Genomic DNA, 16883 nt, shown 5'->3' on the forward strand with positions numbered 1-16883 from the left:
GGTTTTTTGGCAGATCCCGCCTGGTTGCCTCATTGGGATGCCGCCGCTTTTATGAGTGCTCCCGGAGTGCTCATCATATCAACAACCCATGTACTCATCAGCCGCTCAACTTTTGCTTCTCATACAAATGCCTAAATGTGGAGGTTGACAGAGACAAGAGCTCATTGGGTGCACCAACTTCAACAGCTCTCCCTGCATCCAGCACCACCACAACGACAAAATCAACAATGGTCTCCAGACGGTGCGCTATGGAGATGACTGTATACCCAGAAAAGCAGCGACGGACGACCTGTCTTATTGTCTCCTCCGTTCTCCGGTCCAGATGACTGGTTACTTCATCTAGGAGCAGGATGTTGCCAGCCGCCACTCGTCGCGCCAGTGCGCGGGCGAGTGAAAGCAGCTGTCGTTGACCGTGTGAGAGAAGCCCATCTCTAAGGACTAGGTCGAGGACTGCTATGTTATCCTCACCACCGAGGGGTTCCCATAATTCGACCTCCTTGAGGATAGCGATAATCTCATCATCTCCAAGGCGATCAGATGGGTCAATGCTTGCGCGAATAGAGGTGTTCGGCAAGAAATAAGCCTCCTGAGGGACCGCGTTTAATTGGGCTCGAACTTTGGCTCGAGGGATCATGGCGATGTCGATGCCATCTACCATGACAGAACCACTATGCAAGTCTAACATCCGTAGGAGGACAGAAAAGAGCGATGTCTTGCCACTGTGATGATATGGTCAGTGCCGGCAGGTGAAGAAACAGCGTTACTCACCTCCCACTGCGTCCGCATATTCCGACTCTACTCCCGGCTGGGATCGACAACAAGAGGTTACTAAGGGCGAGTGGACCAGCATCCCTACAGCAACACCGTTAGTATAAGGCGCAGACGAATCAGTCCGAATGGGACGGCTTACGAGTACCGTGTCGATGCTCGGACAATTTCCACCTTTCCTTGACGTGGCCAGTTGGTAGGAACCTCCCGGTCCTCATCAGACTTGACTTCAGATGGCGTGATGCTCTCGTATGCCCTGATGCGGGCCACCGCGCCAAGTGATGTCTCCAGCAGCGCCCACTGCATGACTAGGAGCTTCACGTTGCCAGCCAAACTGATGAGGTTGACCAATGCAAGTCCGACTAGCCCAGTACTTAGCGAACCTTGCACAGCAATGGCAATACCTGCGAGAATAACGGCTAGTCCGGAAATGACAAGGTCCAAAACGAGTGTCAGCCATCTCTGGGCAGCGTATAGCGTGTACAAGGGTCAGGTCATCGATAGACAACTGATGCCCGTTCCCCCGCAATAGAACCGGGTTCAGCTACCAGAACAGTGCGGGTAAAGATATCGCCAGTGCTTTCGGCTGCGGGATAGTTATCGCGAACACGTAGCAAGTCTGTCTTGTCTTGCGATTCCAACACGATAAGGACCAACTTCAACGCGAGGTTGGCCGAATAGATGCCAGGTATGGAGCTACCCGGGAGAGCCAGCCACAAGGTTCGTGCTATTGCAATGTCAAAGACAGATGTCAAGAAAAGGTAAGCTGAGAGAACAGCGGAGGGTCTGAAGAAGTGACGATGCTCTAGCCATGATGGAAGCCCCGCAAGTACAGAAGATATTAGGTTCAAAATTTGGGATGAGATGGTTACTGATGTTTTGGGGGTCGATGGTAGCGTCCAGAGAACCAGAAGGACAATGCGCAAAGCAGATAGGACGCCCCAACCACTCTATTTCAAGTCAGCTAGGCCATAGGACCTTATAACGTAAGATGACTTACCAGATTGAGGGTCAACAATGTGCCAGCGTTTGTGACAATGTCATGGGAGCGCAAATAATCCCACCGGATCAGGGAACAGCATATGAGTAACGACGCTGGGGAAATGGTGAATACAACTTCCTCAAAGTAGACAGTGAAGTCAAAGCCTGCGCGACAACCTAGAACCTGAGGTCCGAACGCATCCTCGTTTTGTGCCCAGAACCTTGTGGTCTGCATATTTCGATCCTAACCTAGGATCATTAGCATGATTGCTTGGGTATGTTTCAAACTAGCTTTACCCTTGAGATCGTATGAAATGAGAGAACAATATTGAAAAGACGAGCTCGGTACTTTCTTGTGCACCACTGAATACAATGCTGGAGCCCTACTAGTAGTATCTATAATTGGCGGCTGGAGCGAGAATGCACAAAGAAGAGTCTGAACTAGATGAGGTTACCGGGAGATTTGCATTGATCCAGTGTGAAGAGGAGAGCGCGCGATATGAGTAGGTAGTTGAGTCATACCCGGATAAATTCAGGCCGTATGCCATTGCAGATCACGCTCTGTTCTTTTCTTCATTTGCTCAACTTGGGGTAATCTGATGCCATACCCCTTCCCCGCGCCACCGGTACCGAGTCGTGAGTCAGACAAGGCTGGTGGCATCACCTTTTCCCCTGTACGGCGTGCTAATGCCGCGCAATCAATGCTGGACTGAAATCACCAGGGTATATATGATCAGCTATACTAGTGGGTAAGTGTGAGGACAGTATGTGAGTGCTCCGTGTTCACTCGCTCAGTCGGTATACACTGCAGCTCCGGTCACTCCCGGATTGCTTTGGTTTAACTCGGTGAGTAATCCCAGAGCAATTCCAATCTCCTCTCTATTATTACTCAGATAATCAAAAGCGGTTCTCTGAACTATATATAGACTTAACTGATCCAGTCGTATTATCTGAGAGTATTACAAAGAGGTAAAAACAAGCCAACAAGACATCCTGTCTACGCCGTGAAACTCCCAGGACATACAAACAGTCTAATACACTCAACTCCAAAACAGTCAAAGCGAGGCATCACAAAGCCAGTATTTCAACATGAACACACATCCCTCCTGCACCGAGGTTTCTCGCCACAAAACCTCAAGCTCCTCGACAGTGTCATCAAGGAAACTCAAAGACTCAAACCAATCGGTATCAGTACGTGCAACATTCTTCCATTACCATTATGATGATTTCCCTTCCCAGATTATTAGCCTATGATTCTCATACCTATTTAAAAGCCAGCATGAGGCGCATCGCAACAGAGACTGTACAAAGATAACCATTCTGGACTATGAAACAACCAGGTAACGAGCAAAAAAATTGAGATCGTCAGGGATAGTCATGTGACAGTAGGAAAATGTTGACGGCGAATACTCTGCTCGATAAATATTCTTTCGCAGCGGTGTGACAGTGGATTATGAAGGCAGACTAGTAACTACTCATGGATCCTGATCCTGCGGGCATGCGAGCCGGCAGAACTTCCCTCTAGATGTACAGCGTACCATGGGTTTGCGTCGATATCACTTCGTAATGATACATTTTGAAAGAACGGAGTACTCTGTACTGGATGCGGACCTCACTGTAACTCCAGCCCTTTTAGCGCTGGAAAATCTATGCCCGGTCTTCTAGTTAACTGGAATTACCTATAGTATTGACTAATCCGAGATAGGTTTAGTGGTGCATTCCAAAGAACAATTCTTGTTGGGTCTACCGACTTTCTCATCAGCCCAAACTCCCTTCTATTCCGTGGCAGATGTTCTAGAAGCCAGTCATTGAAATAGAAGCCCAACGGAACAGGCAGGTGTGCGTGTTCCTTGCAGGCAAATTTGCACCTACAAAGTGGAACCAATGGATCCACAGAAAGCTTGGTAGATGATCAACAGATCAGATATGCATTCCAAGCAGCACCAAAATCTAAATACAGAATAAAAGCTGGGTATATTATTCGTGCCGGGCATCGTTTCTGGCTTTCCAGAATTCAACCCGACCAGAGACAAAAAATAACTGAGTTTGGTATCATCAACGCCGAAAACTGGCATCAGGCTCACGCCTTGTTCGTGCTGCCGTTTTCAGAGCTATCCTTTTCCAACTCCTTGTGAGCGTGGCTCAGCACACTAGCCCGGCGCACAGCATCATCCTCCACGTCGTCCAGCGTATGCAGGAGCTCACCATGCTTGCCATACATGTGAGGTTCGTTATTCGCAACACGCACGACCGAGAATATGCTCTTCGTCTTTCGGAAGATGCGGTCCATTTCTTCTAGCGACCGACGAGTTGTCTCCGGATAGAAGAAGAATACAACCGGGACGATGAATGCGTTGCTGTGGTTGGTCAGTACAAGGAATTTGGCTGCAGAGACTGCAGGGAAAACTTACATAACGGCGAAAATGATGTAGGTTTGGTAGTCAATGTTATCGAAAGCAACAGGGGTGATCATCACGACGAGGAAGTTAAAGATCCAGTTCGACGATGTCGCCAGGGCGTTAGCTGGAGCACGAATCTTCAAAGGTACAATCTCGGCGGGATACAACCAGGTCATTCCCAACCAGCCGATGGCAAAGAAGGTGTTGAACACGAAGAGGAATACAATACAGGCGATGTTGGCTTGCGGGGTTTTGAGACTAGCGGTGATGGCGAGGATCATCATCGAGATCGACATGCCCGCGGCGCCGAAAAGCATCAGCGTCCGGCGACCGAACTTTTCGATCGTGAACACCGCAATCCAAGAGGCAATGAAATACTCGGTTCCGTTGCACGCCGCAATCAGTCGAGAGTTGATCAGGGTCATACCCATCTGCTCTTCCAACACAACCGGGATATAGTATGTAATCAGATTGATGCCGGAAATCTGTTGGAACATCTGGTTGACATAAGCCAACACGGTGCGGTGGAGATGACGGTCTTCGTCCATGGTGAACATATCCTTGAACGAGCCCTTAGCCATCTCCAACACGGTTGCCTTGATAGCTGTGAACTCGGTCTGCAAAAAGGTCGGATCGGTTCCATCGCCCAACAAAGCCCCCAGGACTTCTTTGGCTTCATCCTCCCTGCCCTTCAGCACAAGCCAGCGGGGAGATTCGGGAAGGAACATGACAAAAGCCAGGATGATGGCGGCGAAGAAGATCTGGAATGCCAGTGGGAAACGCCAGGCGACCTCACTGGGGTCGGCAAAGAGCAAACCAAAATCGATCCAGTAACTAATAGTAATACCACAGGTAATCATGGCGCCCTCGATCATGACCAATTTACCACGATGGTTGGATTTACAGCACTCAGACTGCCAGGTGGGCACCGTGGATGTGTTCATGCCATTTCCTAGCAATACCATATTAGCCGAGAGCTTTCTTTCTTTCGCCCCTGGCACGTTTTGCTACTTACCGAACCCAGTCACCAGACGTCCAACAATCAGCTGGGGCAGCTGGTACGCGGTACACTGTAGCAGAGCTCCAATGACCATGATGAAAGAACCAAGGAAAATAGTTTTACGTCGACCAAGCCAGTTGCCAATCCAGATTGTCGGGATCGACCCCGCAAAACATCCTAAGTTGTACGCAGCGACAACAATACCTGTGGTCCAGTTCATCAGCCTTCGGCGGTCTCCTACCACAGGTAGTGAATAAGGCGCCACTTACCTTGTCGAGTAGACTGGGTACTCTGTTCGGCCTGGGTGAGACTGTCAAAGTACGCGCCACTGGTAGAAATGGTGGGGAAATATTTGATGAAGGACTGAAGGGTCAAAAGACCACCGGTGACACCCTGATCGTAACCGAATAGTAGAAAGTCCATGCCGGCGATAACACCGATGGCGATTTGCAGGGCATTGCCCTGAAGGCCCAAGTACCTACGGCCCATCTTGGAAGCTCTTGCGACTGTGCTCTCCTAACAGGTTTGACTAAATTCCCGAACGGGACCAGACTGCTTCAGGTGAGCGTGTAGAGAGATGGCAGTCGCATGCGATTGTGAAGGGAGACCTAAGGGGAAAGGGAAGGAAGAAAATGATGCATTAACGCAGGAGGGGATCGGAATAAAAAAGAAGAAAAGGAAGATCAGCAAGATGGTGTCAACAGGGGAATGAACGGGGTATAAAAGCTAGGCAATGAACTGGGGAAGACACGGCGCCTGGGGCTAAATAATCTAAATAATAATAAATTCAATTAAAATAAATAAATAAATGAAAAAAAAAGAATAAATGTTAATTAGAATTTAGAGTTCCACGCATCAGACGGTAACTGCACATACATACATTCAATGAGACTTTGTCCAAAAACAGACAGGGAACGGGGGGGTCGCATGGCCTCTGACTAAGAAAAGGACATGTTCCTTGGGGTCAACTTGGCCAAGGTTGCATGTTTTAGTATCGCAAACGATCAATGAGTCCTTGTAATTCGACCCATGATTGGACTACCGGGATTGATACAGGAGTGATGGGAGAGAATCTCCACCCCGGTGCCAATCTCTCTTTGGATCGAGGTAGGAGTACCAATTTCCCCGTCTTTCTCTCCAAGCTTTAGAATCTTGCTCTCTCCATCCTTCACACCACATTTCCATTGGCTGAACCAGAAGCTCCAACGGGGAAGGGAACTGGATCTGACTCCCCACATACTACTCCCAGGCACCTTGATGGGCCCCAGCGTCGGGGTTTTCTCTCACACCATCACTTTCATGTTGGAGGCAGAGTCCTCCGGAGTATGACGATGGTGGTCGTCGGGCGACACTCGACACAAAAGTTGATCGGCGGGGGCTAAATGGGTAAGCGAATGAAGTGAGTGAACAAGCAACGCGGAGAGGAAAAAACCGACGCATTTGTTACTCTGCTTTTTTGCTGCTCCACTCCGCCCAATGCCGTCATGGCGTTGGCCTTGCGGGTTGGCGTCCGCTTTGCTGTCTAACCTGTTCTGGACAATCCGACGGGACGGTCTCTTTCCTGTTTCGATTTTTCTTTTTTCTTTTTGATTATTTCTTTCGGGTTCTCCGTGCACAAGATATCCAACATCGATTACTTTCTTTGCGTCTTCCATGGATAAAAATAAGGCTCCGTTCAATGGTTATACGAGGGCACAATTTTCCGGTCATCGAACGTACGTAGCTAGTGAAAGATCGCCACTGGATTCCCGTTCTTCTCTTTTTACCTTTCGTCCTATTTACGCGGTGCGAGGGGTTGGATCCCGTCTCCGATTCGGGAACCTTGCCTGATGCGCATCGTATCAACCGCTTTTGATGTATAACTAGATTTCGCATGGATCGCGTGGTCGAGCACTGGAACCGTAGAAAACATGATTCGTACCTTTGTGGAGGGGCTCCAAGGGAAAAAAAGAGGGTCCATCCATCGTCATCGCTCCGCTCCTCTCACTTGACCTGCTCGGCCGATTACTCAGGAATCCGGGGAGTTTGGAGTCTCCGGATTTTGCGAAGAGGGGCCTACTACTCGGCCCTATCCGCCAGCTCACGATCCTCGCCCTTACTTTTGACGCCTCAATCCGCCACAGCGAGATCGAGCGAGTCTATTCAAATATTACCGATTCCGTGGCGCTTGTTGTTCACCCCTCGTTCATTTTGTTATTAATATCGAGAGCATCTATCTACCTTACTTCCAGATCCAGTGAGGGACCTGGTTGTTTGATACCTGGATGATATTCCGTAATATTATCGTTGGATGGGGTTCCGTCCCAGTGACTAGCGGTACAGTACTTATCCAAGTTGGTCAACTTCCTTGTAGTAGTATCATGAATGTCAGGTAAAATCGGCATCCTTTCCTCGAGGTACTACCTCGCTAAGACAGTCAATCCAATCAGGTGGCACCAGTGAAAGAGTTCCCCACTCCCACGGCATGGACGTCGTCTGATTGAATCTGAGAATTATACAGAATGAAGTAATTAGCCAACCGCCAGTGGAAACCATCGGCGTTATTAGAACTCTTGGTTGAGGGTTTTATTTATTCTACCATTTTGTGGTTAGTTTTAAGAGAAAGGCCAAGATACAAGTTTGTTCCGTATGTCTCTTTTACCCTTTCTTTGTTTTTACCTTTTTCTTTTGTCCGGTGATCCAGGCCGAAGCCTGCCGAAAGCATCCAACTTTAAATCAACCCGGCCCGGAGAAACCCTCTCCGGAATGATCCCAGCCATGGCCGAGAGACTAAACCACCGAAGGATCGGCCTAAGGCTGCCATGAAATTGTAACAGCCTGTTGTTTGATGCCACCCGTCTCGGCGCGCTCTCGAGCCCTTTCCATACGAGATCTGTTTAGAATCCTGGGAAAGCCAAGTACCACCAAGCAACAGTCAAGACTCGTGAATAATTGTGCCCAGAGAAAGCTAAGAATTGCTTAAAATGACTCTCTGTAGACGACTCCCGACGCCAGGATCGAGATCCGAACTGGGGATTTTGATACCACGGCTCTCGTATAAAGTTCGCCTCCTCTTCAGCCGCCATTGTTTTGTTCTAAGGTTCTGCCGGGCGACCGTCACGTTCCAAAAGGGCGTTGGGCCTGCATACCTCACTGGGTGTGCCCCATATGGACCTCACGCGTTGAAAGACTTTCAACCAACCAGCCGAGATCTTCTCCAAACTGGATCCAGTTAGTCGTTATTACCTGCGGATCCCTTCCCCGTTTTCTCCCCATTCTGGATTTCTCCCCTCGTGAAACGTGCACTGCCTCTCCACAGACGTTCGGCTCTGTCCGAACTGTTTTTTAATTGTGTATGTTTTTGACATCCAGGCATCCAGACATCCAGACGCCTTCTCGGATTACCTATTCGGGTATTTCCGATCGTTCCATGGTCCTACCTTGGAAAGTTATATTCGTGAGGAGGCCGAAACCACCATATCAATGGCCACTTTGCAACTTGGTTCACAGACGTGAACCCATGGCCTTCTCGTCTGTCATGGGGCCCCGGATCCACGCCCATTACCTGTTCCCTTTTATTTCGCGCCCTCGAATTTCGCGCAGTGTGAACAATCGAAGATATTTCCAGATTCCCGTTCAAGGCGATCCGTAACCCGTCTGACGCAGACTCCTACATCAAATCTGACATGCCGATTAAAGATAAAGCAGGATGCATCTCACACACGGCATGGTAGGGCGTATATGCATACCTACTTCAATTAGTATTATCGAGCAGACAGCCAAAAATTCATTATTTTCGCTACCAGGTCAACTGCACCTATCCCCAACGGGTGGATCAACTCAGCAGACGGAATCAGCTCATACCACCTGCATGGACTGTACAGGGGGCGAACCGACCGGTCCGAGTTCCTAAATCCAGTGAGCGTGTCAGCCGGAGAATATATTGACCCATAATTACCTAGTCGCAGAGAGCGTGAGTGGGTGGGTTACAACTAGACTGAACGAAGGGGAAGTACCCTCAGGCCCGGTCCTTCTTGGCGGGCATTAGGGTATATGTTTTGCTTGTGGAAGAGCACTAAACTGTAGTGTAGTATTGTTGGGTTCAGGATGCACACAGGGCTTGGAAGCACGTATCTCCGCAATTTAATTACTTACATAGGCAATTGCTACGCCGTAGGTACAGGGCATCTGTCGGGATAGAATCTGATGGTTGCGGTCATGTATGGGCCGGTACGTTCAAATTGATGGGGAAAGTTGAGCGTTGGGTTGGGGTTAGTATGGGGAACCGTCACGGGCCCGCCTCCCATGGCCGGCGCTTGTCCGAAGCCGAGGTATTTTGATATTATCATGACTCAATCACCGATGCCATGTATACAGTGATATGTTGGATGAGTAGTGGAGGAGATTGGTTTCATTAATTTTGAAATAAAATGCACTCAAGGACATGCATTTTTGTCAACGAAGCAAGGGTGTCTACCAGCTTTAAATCAATAGATCAAAGTACTAATCCACACTCCGTACAGCGATTCAATATCATGAATAGATCTATAATACCAAAAGAAAACTTGATAGAATAATAACAGACAGCAAACTTGCATGAATCAAGAAGAGCACAAGGAAGCAAGGTTACCTTGAAAAAAATAAAAAGTTTTCTGTCATAAAATTAACCCACCAGATCACTCCCGGTAGATGGCAAGAGAAGCACCCCTTGCATATCTGTCGCTACACCGCAGAACATATCAACAATGTACGAGAATAAGCTCGTATTACTGCTGTGCAATCGTGTAGGTCATATCCACTTCCGATACCGTGAGGATATTAATCAAACATAGCGCGCAGTGTACATGTCCATGAGAACCAGTCATCCAAGAACCGACACTTACATGTACGAACGTACATAGATTCAAGATTGTATGACTATTTAAACCACAAATAGAACACAAATAGCCACACGTATATGGAGTACACCACCATCCATCACATAACCCACTACTTCACCTCATATCACAACCAGTGGACGGACCACTTACCCCTTACATCACAGCCATCTCATCTCACATTCCGATGCTAATCCCAGTGGAGCAATATATTCGAATGCTGCAAACTTAGAGGCACGTACATGACCACGTTGCTTGGCTGCCCGATTCGAAGAATGTTCTCGGGATGCCTAAATGCGGACGGTAAGGGATGCCTTTTGCTTTGTTTTCGGCTTGCTCAGCCCGTCTTGGGTCGCATTGGTTGGGTTGCTCTTACACATAGACTACAGAGGAACTGTTGGCGACAACAGAAATAATAGAAGAAGAATTGTGATTTTTCTACTCAGAGACTACGATTTTAATAGCCTATATAGCCTATACTAAAGTTATTCTAGTTTAATTAAACAATATCTGTATAGCTGAGTAACTTGCTGCACGCAAGGCCGCCAAGGAGAAGAAAGACGCTGCTGTTCGTGCTCAACCCCAACCCTCGGAGTCAAATCAATGCGTGTGATTTACTGACCTTCATTAATAACAGAGCGGTGTCTCTTAATACACAACTCTTTGGGGCTAGTTACCAAGCCTATTAGTAGTCTATAGCCACAAAACTGCTGCACCCTTAACTATACTCTCTTTCGGTCGTTACTATCTTCAGATATCGGGTCTTTACCAAAGCTGGAGGTTTTCTCTGAGAGTAGAGACCACTTTAGAGTTCTCTTGGTCCATCTTCACTATCTCCACTTCATCAGACCTATTTAGAAACCGATATGGGCGGGATAAATTATTTAGCTGACTTTTCCTAAGAGCCTGTAGTAAAAGTAAGCAAACTAGCCTCTAAGTAAGTGAAAAATCTGGGTTCCTATGCTCTGTATTATGAGGAATCTTTGAGATCATATCAACATAGTAATGTGCAAAGGAAATATTGCTCTCTGCCTGAGGCAGCAGGACACGTGCCAACACATATTACAACGAGACCCCTTGTTTGTTCACCTCTTGTCCCTGAACAAATCTATTCACTAAAATCTTGACCCAACAAGTACTTTAATTTACCTACTGGAAGTTCCTCTGACACTATGGATACTAATATGCTTATCGATCTTGTCCACGAGGTGCAGGACCAGCTCTGGGTCGATAAGGTGAATGAGACCCACAGAACGGGTCGTCTCTGCGAGTGGGTGTCTACTTTCCATCCCGATAGACTCCCCTGTGTACTTGACGGTACCTTTCACAATGGTGCATTTAATGCCGGTGTAAAAATGGTCTTTAGTGACAATACGGCCTGGATGGTTCGTTTCCCTCGCGCAGGGATGGTCTGTGATGACTACGCCAATGAAAAGGTTGCAATGGAGGTATCAGCATTAGGCCTTATCCGCGATAGAACTACTATACCCGTCCCGATAGTCCAAGCGTGGGGTCCCGCAATCAGTAACCCACTGGGTCTTGGTCCATTCATTATGATGGACTTTATTAATGGTGTGAGCCTTAGCGATCTTTTCCAGGACCCCAATGCCACGTGCCCCGGCAGAGTAATAAGAGAGGATATCAGTGATTGCGATATTGAATTTATCTATAAACAATTGGCAAATTTTCTCCTTCAGATCTTTAAGCTCGATTTTGATCAGATTGGCAGTCTACCACCACCCCAGGCTAATGTCCATATCCCTACACTACCACGGCCGCTAACATTCAAGGCACATTGCATTTTACAGAACGGAGGAATTAACACTTTTGGTATGTCTTTTTCTTTTCTTTTCCTTTTTGTTTTTTTAGTAATCGACTGTGTTGACTAAGTAATAATATCCAGGTGACCGATCCCAGGGGTTTACAACGACGACCGATTATTTTCAGTATATTCTTGACCAGGACTGGGAACAGCTTGTTCACCAGCCAAACTCGACCTTTGGTAAATACGATGCTAAGGGTAAATACGTGGCGTTTAAGACCCTTAAAACCTTGATACCTGACTTGGTCCACCCGAAGTATAACTATGGCAAATTTAAATTGATTTGCGATGATCTTGGCTTGGCAAATCTAATTATTCGGGGTAAAGAAGATCTTACTGTTGTTGGGGTAGTAGACCTTGAGTGGTCATATATTGGACCCGCCCAGCTATTTGGCTCAGCACCGTGGTGGCTTCTCCAAGATAGACCTGTTAATAGTGCATGGGACTGCGAGGGTGATGAGCTACCTAAGATTGCCTCTCGGTACTTGAAGTACCTTGATATCTTTATATATATCTTGGAGGAGGAAGAGGTAAAAATGCCAGGCTATGAGGAGAGAGAGCTCTCTAGTCTTGTTAAGTGGTCACAAGCTTCTGGAGCCATGTGGTTGCATATGCTCCTCTTATCTGGCTTTAACGACTATTGCAGTTTTCCATTTACAAAGCTCTGTCAACATTTGGGAGCTGCTGAGTGGGCGAAGCGTGAGAAGGAATATGAACAGGCAGAAGACCTTGAGGGATTCGCATCGCGGAAGGTCAAGGAGTTGAAGAAGTATGATGAAGCCTTGGAGAAGATAGAGGAAAACAAAGCGCTTATGGATAGCGGGAAGATGACGAAGGAAGAATTCATTGCCAAAGCTCTAATGGAACCATGGTATTCCCTATCGTCTGCGGCGCACGATGAAATGACGAATGACGAATGACAATGGGTTGTTCCATACGGTAGCTACTTGGCTTATCTCGCAGGCTACAAAGTTGAGAGTGGCCGCAAGGATAGGATAAGCATGCTGTATTAGCAGACAGTCCGAATGTTGTGTATTTGCAATGCAACAGCCATTCTAATGTTAAAAGAATGTATGACAACTCTTGACACTTAAATTTTCTTTCGCCGGCAGCACGTTAACCATTCCAAATACAAATTTACCTGACCCATACTTTCATTCTTGCATTGGGCCAAAGCAATCCCAAACAATCATCAGTCCAATGTCCAATGTTTCCCATGGAGGTAAACCCGACATAAACTGGCCCGGTTCCTTTGATGCGTACACAGAAACAAAACTCCTGGCAATAAGTGGCCGATGTTTTTTGTACCCTCTGCGAGTAAGTATACCTGGCTAGGTATGGACTCCCAATCATCCGATCGGGTTGGTGGTGGCCTATAAAACATAAACCAACTACGGCGCATAAAAGTCCTACGCATACACTGTACCCAGTATTACCGGAATGCAAAGAACCAATGACGGAGATGGAAATGTCTGTAGCAGTGCATTCAAACCTCACTAATTCCGAGACAAGCAGATAATGGAGTCAATCCATCAAGAGACAGGAGTGGTTCCTTTTCCAGATTGTATCCCGGTCCGTGTGAGTGACTTCTTTTCCCGGCCCCGCCGTTCGAATTTAGCGTTGCTACCATGCTCCATGATTCGCACCAAATTGACTGAGAATGGACAAAGCTCAAAGAAAACCTGGAGTAGACTACACGGGGACGATCCGTGCACATGCGATGACATCAGACACCGTATCAAACGATCAATCCGACTCACGCCGTGCTCTGACCGGCACGCTGGACGTCTACCAACCTGGTTTCCATCCGCCGCCTTCGGCAGGGGAGTGGTCGGCTATTCCAGTGTTATCGGTAGCCCATCCATCATCTGCAGCTGCATTCTGATTGCCATTATTCCCCAAATCCGGGTTGTCGCCTATACCGGTATCATTGACTGCGTCGCTAGGGCAGCGCTTGACGGTGTGGCCCACTGAGTACTTAGTGTTAACAAGACTGTTCAGAGATATTATCGTGGTTTAACCTACTTTGACCGCAGTTGTTACATTTGACCTTTGACCAGTCCCTCTTCTTCGGACAATCGCGGCTGAAATGGCCAACTGACACTCGTGTTAGCTTGAGGACACTAAATGAGATGGAACGTCAATTCTAACCTTCTTCACAATTACGGCAAGTCACAGTTGAAATATCTCGGGGCTTGTCACAGTCTCGTGCAATGTGATCCTCAGATCTATTCTGTTAGATCTTATCACACACCAAGAGCGAAAAAAGTTCAAAAGGAAAGAAAAGTGAGGCCTTAGAGGAGTGGAATTCGTACATACCCGCAATTGCGACACGTTCTCGGGGCAGGGGCCTGCGGACAATCCTTCGCAAAATGACCGACTAAATATACATATCAGCATATAGGGATGTGTTAATTTGAACTGGATTGTATCACCTTCATTGCAACGCTTACACTCAACGCCCTCTGCAGAGCGAGGGTTAGGACAGTCGGATGCTTTATGCTCAGAGGATCTGCACACGGTCAGCAACATGATCATACATTTGAACAGAGAAAGGCTGTACCCGCAGTTACGGCAAGCGAATCTGTCGCGGCGAGGCTCAGTGCAGTCACGGGCACGGTGTCCGACGGCGCTACAGTTAACACATTTCACTTCAACACGTTCATGAACAACACGCTCCTCCTTGCAGCCTCGCGCAGTATGACCCATCTCTGCAAAACTCATCAGCTGTCTTCCTTTCTAGGGATGCGAAGGTATGGATTACCTCCACAGTTTGAGCACTTTGGGATTTCTCGATCATAAGGGATACCGGCATCTTCCAGGCGCTCAAGGTTTTCTTCACTCGACTCAGGCCAACGCTCTTTGAGATTGGCACGCTGGGGCTTCTGACTGTAGTAAAACCCAACGACATACTTGCAGTCCAGCTTGCCTTGAAGATTGATCACGCTGATACAGTCACCAACTGGTTTTTCCTGCTCCCAAACATGCTATTAGTACTCAGGAATGGTAACATTAGTACTACTAACCATGGCAATGAGGTAAAAGTTAAGGTTGTCCTGGCGCATCTTGTTTTCAATATCAACGAAAGTCGCATCAGGGACTGCCTTAGAGTAGATCTTCAAAGCCTGTCTTCTTGTAAGCTCCTGTAACATATGAAAAGTTTTAAGGATGTCGAAAAGAAGCATACTTCGCGGAAGTCCTCAAGATCTTTTTCCTCGCTAGCCTTCTGCATGGCTGCCCAGGCCTCCTCTGGAAGCTTGTCCGGTATGTTGTTTAGGTCGAACTTGCGGTTCTCCTTGCAATCGATGGTTCTATGGCCTTGGAACGATAAATTAGTATATCTCGTGCAAAAAACAGTCGTCATTGTCTTACCTTCCATTTTGCAGTTCCTGCACACATCAGGAGGCTTCTCCGGGCACTCAGCAGCAGGATGGCCTTCCTGATTGCAAATGCGACAAGTGCCTTTGAAAACACGAGGCTTGGTGCAATCAGCTTTGCTATGCCTGCAGCTTATTTCAGCAACAGAGAATCGTCTCTTTGTCTTATTGCTTACCCTTCCTCGCCGCAGTTGAAGCAGGCCATACCCTTACGGGGCTCAGGGCAGTTACGGGCGAAATGACCATCGCTTCCACAGCTGTACATGCATTAGTATATGAAAAGGGGAGAGCCATAGAAGCTGACTTACTTTCGGCATCTGTTGTCATCATTTTGTTCATTCCCAGCAGACGTAGTCTCCCAGGCGTCACCATCAAGGCCAGGATCTTTCAAGTTGCCGGATGGGTTGGCATTCTCATCAGTGTAGGCAGCTGTCTACATTTTAGCATCGAGGAGTAGTATAAGAATCTATGCATCGAGCAAAACAGGAAATGGGCAAAGCCATGACTACACCCATGATCACGAGCACCTACCAGTATCACTGGCAGTCCCCCATCCAGCCGCTCCGTCATCAGCACCCCAGCCACTCATCTTGTCCGTATATGGACGCTTGTCACTGTGAAGGACCAGAAGATACAAGAGAACGATGTCAGCTTAGGACTTCAGTGAGTGAAAGCATGGGACGTGTAAGCAATACATGTGTAGATGGACAGTGAATCTCTTTAAGAGTGAAGTGTCTGTTGCTTGGTCGACTACAAATATGGGAGAGAATGTAAGATTCCGGGGGATACTCACCTGAAAGCTGTTCTTAGTAGTTCTAGCAGTATCAAAAGTCTGTACACACTCAAGAAAGAAAGAAGAACGTACCGAGTACAGAGAGTGGAAAGCGAATACAGGATGAAGGGGGAGAAGAGGAAGAAGAGAGAGGGGAAAGATACAAACAGAAGCTGACAACAAACGACAGGAATCATTCACTGTTTGGCTGGGGTCACATGTCCTAACACAGCACCGGTTTTCATATCTAGCAGAGCAAATAGTCTTCTTTCTTTAATATCTTTGCTTGGATGTTCTCAAGGGTTCCAATGCTATGGATATGCGTGCAGGTACAATGTCAGCCTGAGCTTGTTTCCTTTCCAACATGCCTACGTAAGATGGATAACATACCATGCCCAGGTAATATTTCTGTGGTCCTCATTCTATACTGTATGTTTCTGTCTGATATCAAAACTCTGGTGTACAGTGAGCTTATTCGTGTCTCTCTATCATAGCTCCTTTTTTCCCTAAACACACCTGGTTTTTTTTCGTATAGTGTTTTTATTGTGCTCAGCTCAAGAGAAAGAGATATATGACAATTGAGCAGAGATATATATGCACTTCGCGGCTTCTAAAGGAGAGAATTACAATACGGTGCTCTAGATAAGGATCAAACTCATCAGGAATGAACGTCATCTTCGCATAGCAAAGGTATCATACTAGCCCGATGGCTCTGAAAAAAATGATGCAAAGGGATACGTCGATGCACAATGGTGACAACGTGGAAGGTGACTTTTACTATCTTGAGATTTTAAGGACATTGAATGTTAAATGGCAGTCGGTGACTGCTTGAGTCGATAGAATTTGCTGATCTAAAGGCTGTTAAGAACATCATTGAGAACAGTTTTGTTATCATCATGGCCTTCCTC

The 16883-nt window shown here is 47.3% G+C and overlaps 4 protein-coding genes across 4 annotated transcripts; 1 reads left to right on the top strand and 3 right to left on the bottom strand.

Moving 5' to 3' along the window:
• Position 1: 1 nt before the first annotated feature.
• Positions 2–1168, bottom strand: BDV37DRAFT_190559 (P-loop containing nucleoside triphosphate hydrolase protein). The gene is made up of 3 exons (XM_032079658.1): positions 911–1168; positions 769–852; positions 2–719 (listed from the first exon to the last, which is right to left on the bottom strand). The coding sequence occupies exons 1-3, from the start codon at positions 1072–1074 to the stop codon at positions 98–100; spliced, it is 870 nt and encodes a 289-aa protein (XP_031945499.1). The 5' UTR covers positions 1075–1168; the 3' UTR covers positions 2–97.
• BDV37DRAFT_238982 (uncharacterized protein) lies at positions 694–2253 on the bottom strand. Its single transcript, XM_032080902.1, has 4 exons — positions 2047–2253; positions 1769–1998; positions 911–1718; positions 694–852 (listed from the first exon to the last, which is right to left on the bottom strand). Exons 2-3 carry the CDS (start codon positions 1982–1984, stop codon positions 1263–1265), a joined length of 672 nt encoding a protein of 223 aa, XP_031945500.1. The 5' UTR covers positions 1985–1998; positions 2047–2253; the 3' UTR covers positions 694–852; positions 911–1262.
• A 1462-nt stretch (positions 2254–3715) lies between these two features.
• BDV37DRAFT_238986 (sugar porter family MFS transporter) lies at positions 3716–5888 on the bottom strand. Its single transcript, XM_032080903.1, has 4 exons — positions 5418–5888; positions 5164–5352; positions 4161–5100; positions 3716–4106 (listed from the first exon to the last, which is right to left on the bottom strand). The coding sequence occupies exons 1-4, from the start codon at positions 5635–5637 to the stop codon at positions 3830–3832; spliced, it is 1626 nt and encodes a 541-aa protein (XP_031945501.1). The 5' UTR covers positions 5638–5888; the 3' UTR covers positions 3716–3829.
• Positions 5889–11176: 5288 nt separating this feature from the next.
• On the top strand, positions 11177–12746 carry BDV37DRAFT_296449 (phosphotransferase enzyme family protein; the record flags this gene model as incomplete). Its single annotated transcript, XM_032090112.1, has 2 exons — positions 11177–11834; positions 11908–12746. 2 exons carry the CDS (start codon positions 11177–11179, stop codon positions 12744–12746), a joined length of 1497 nt encoding a protein of 498 aa, XP_031945502.1.
• Between the last annotated feature and the right edge of the window lie 4137 nt (positions 12747–16883).

This window comes from Aspergillus pseudonomiae (genome assembly GCF_009193645.1).
Source record: "Aspergillus pseudonomiae strain CBS 119388 unplaced genomic scaffold BDV37scaffold_7, whole genome shotgun sequence".
NCBI classification, from domain to species: domain Eukaryota; kingdom Fungi; phylum Ascomycota; class Eurotiomycetes; order Eurotiales; family Aspergillaceae; genus Aspergillus; species Aspergillus pseudonomiae.

Bases quoted from the DNA above. Each gene is read 5' to 3' on its own strand.
- BDV37DRAFT_190559 (XM_032079658.1), bottom strand. From the start codon at position 1,074: ATGCAGTGGGCGCTGCTGGAGACATCACTTGGCGCGGTGGCCCGCATC. The intron at 853-910 runs GTAAGCCGTCCC...GTGTTGCTGTAG, and splicing joins CGAGCATCGACACGGTACTC to GGATGCTGGTCCACTCGCCC. The intron at 720-768 runs GTGAGTAACGCT...ATATCATCACAG, and splicing joins ATATGCGGACGCAGTGGGAG to TGGCAAGACATCGCTCTTTT.
- BDV37DRAFT_238982 (XM_032080902.1), bottom strand. From the start codon at position 1,984: ATGCAGACCACAAGGTTCTGGGCACAAAACGAGGATGCGTTCGGACCT. The intron at 1,719-1,768 runs GTAAGTCATCTT...GACTTGAAATAG, and splicing joins CATTGTTGACCCTCAATCTG to AGTGGTTGGGGCGTCCTATC.
- BDV37DRAFT_238986 (XM_032080903.1), bottom strand. From the start codon at position 5,637: ATGGGCCGTAGGTACTTGGGCCTTCAGGGCAATGCCCTGCAAATCGCC. The intron at 5,353-5,417 runs GTAAGTGGCGCC...ACTGGACCACAG, and splicing joins TACCCAGTCTACTCGACAAG to GTATTGTTGTCGCTGCGTAC. The intron at 5,101-5,163 runs GTAAGTAGCAAA...TGGTATTGCTAG, and splicing joins ACGTCTGGTGACTGGGTTCG to GAAATGGCATGAACACATCC.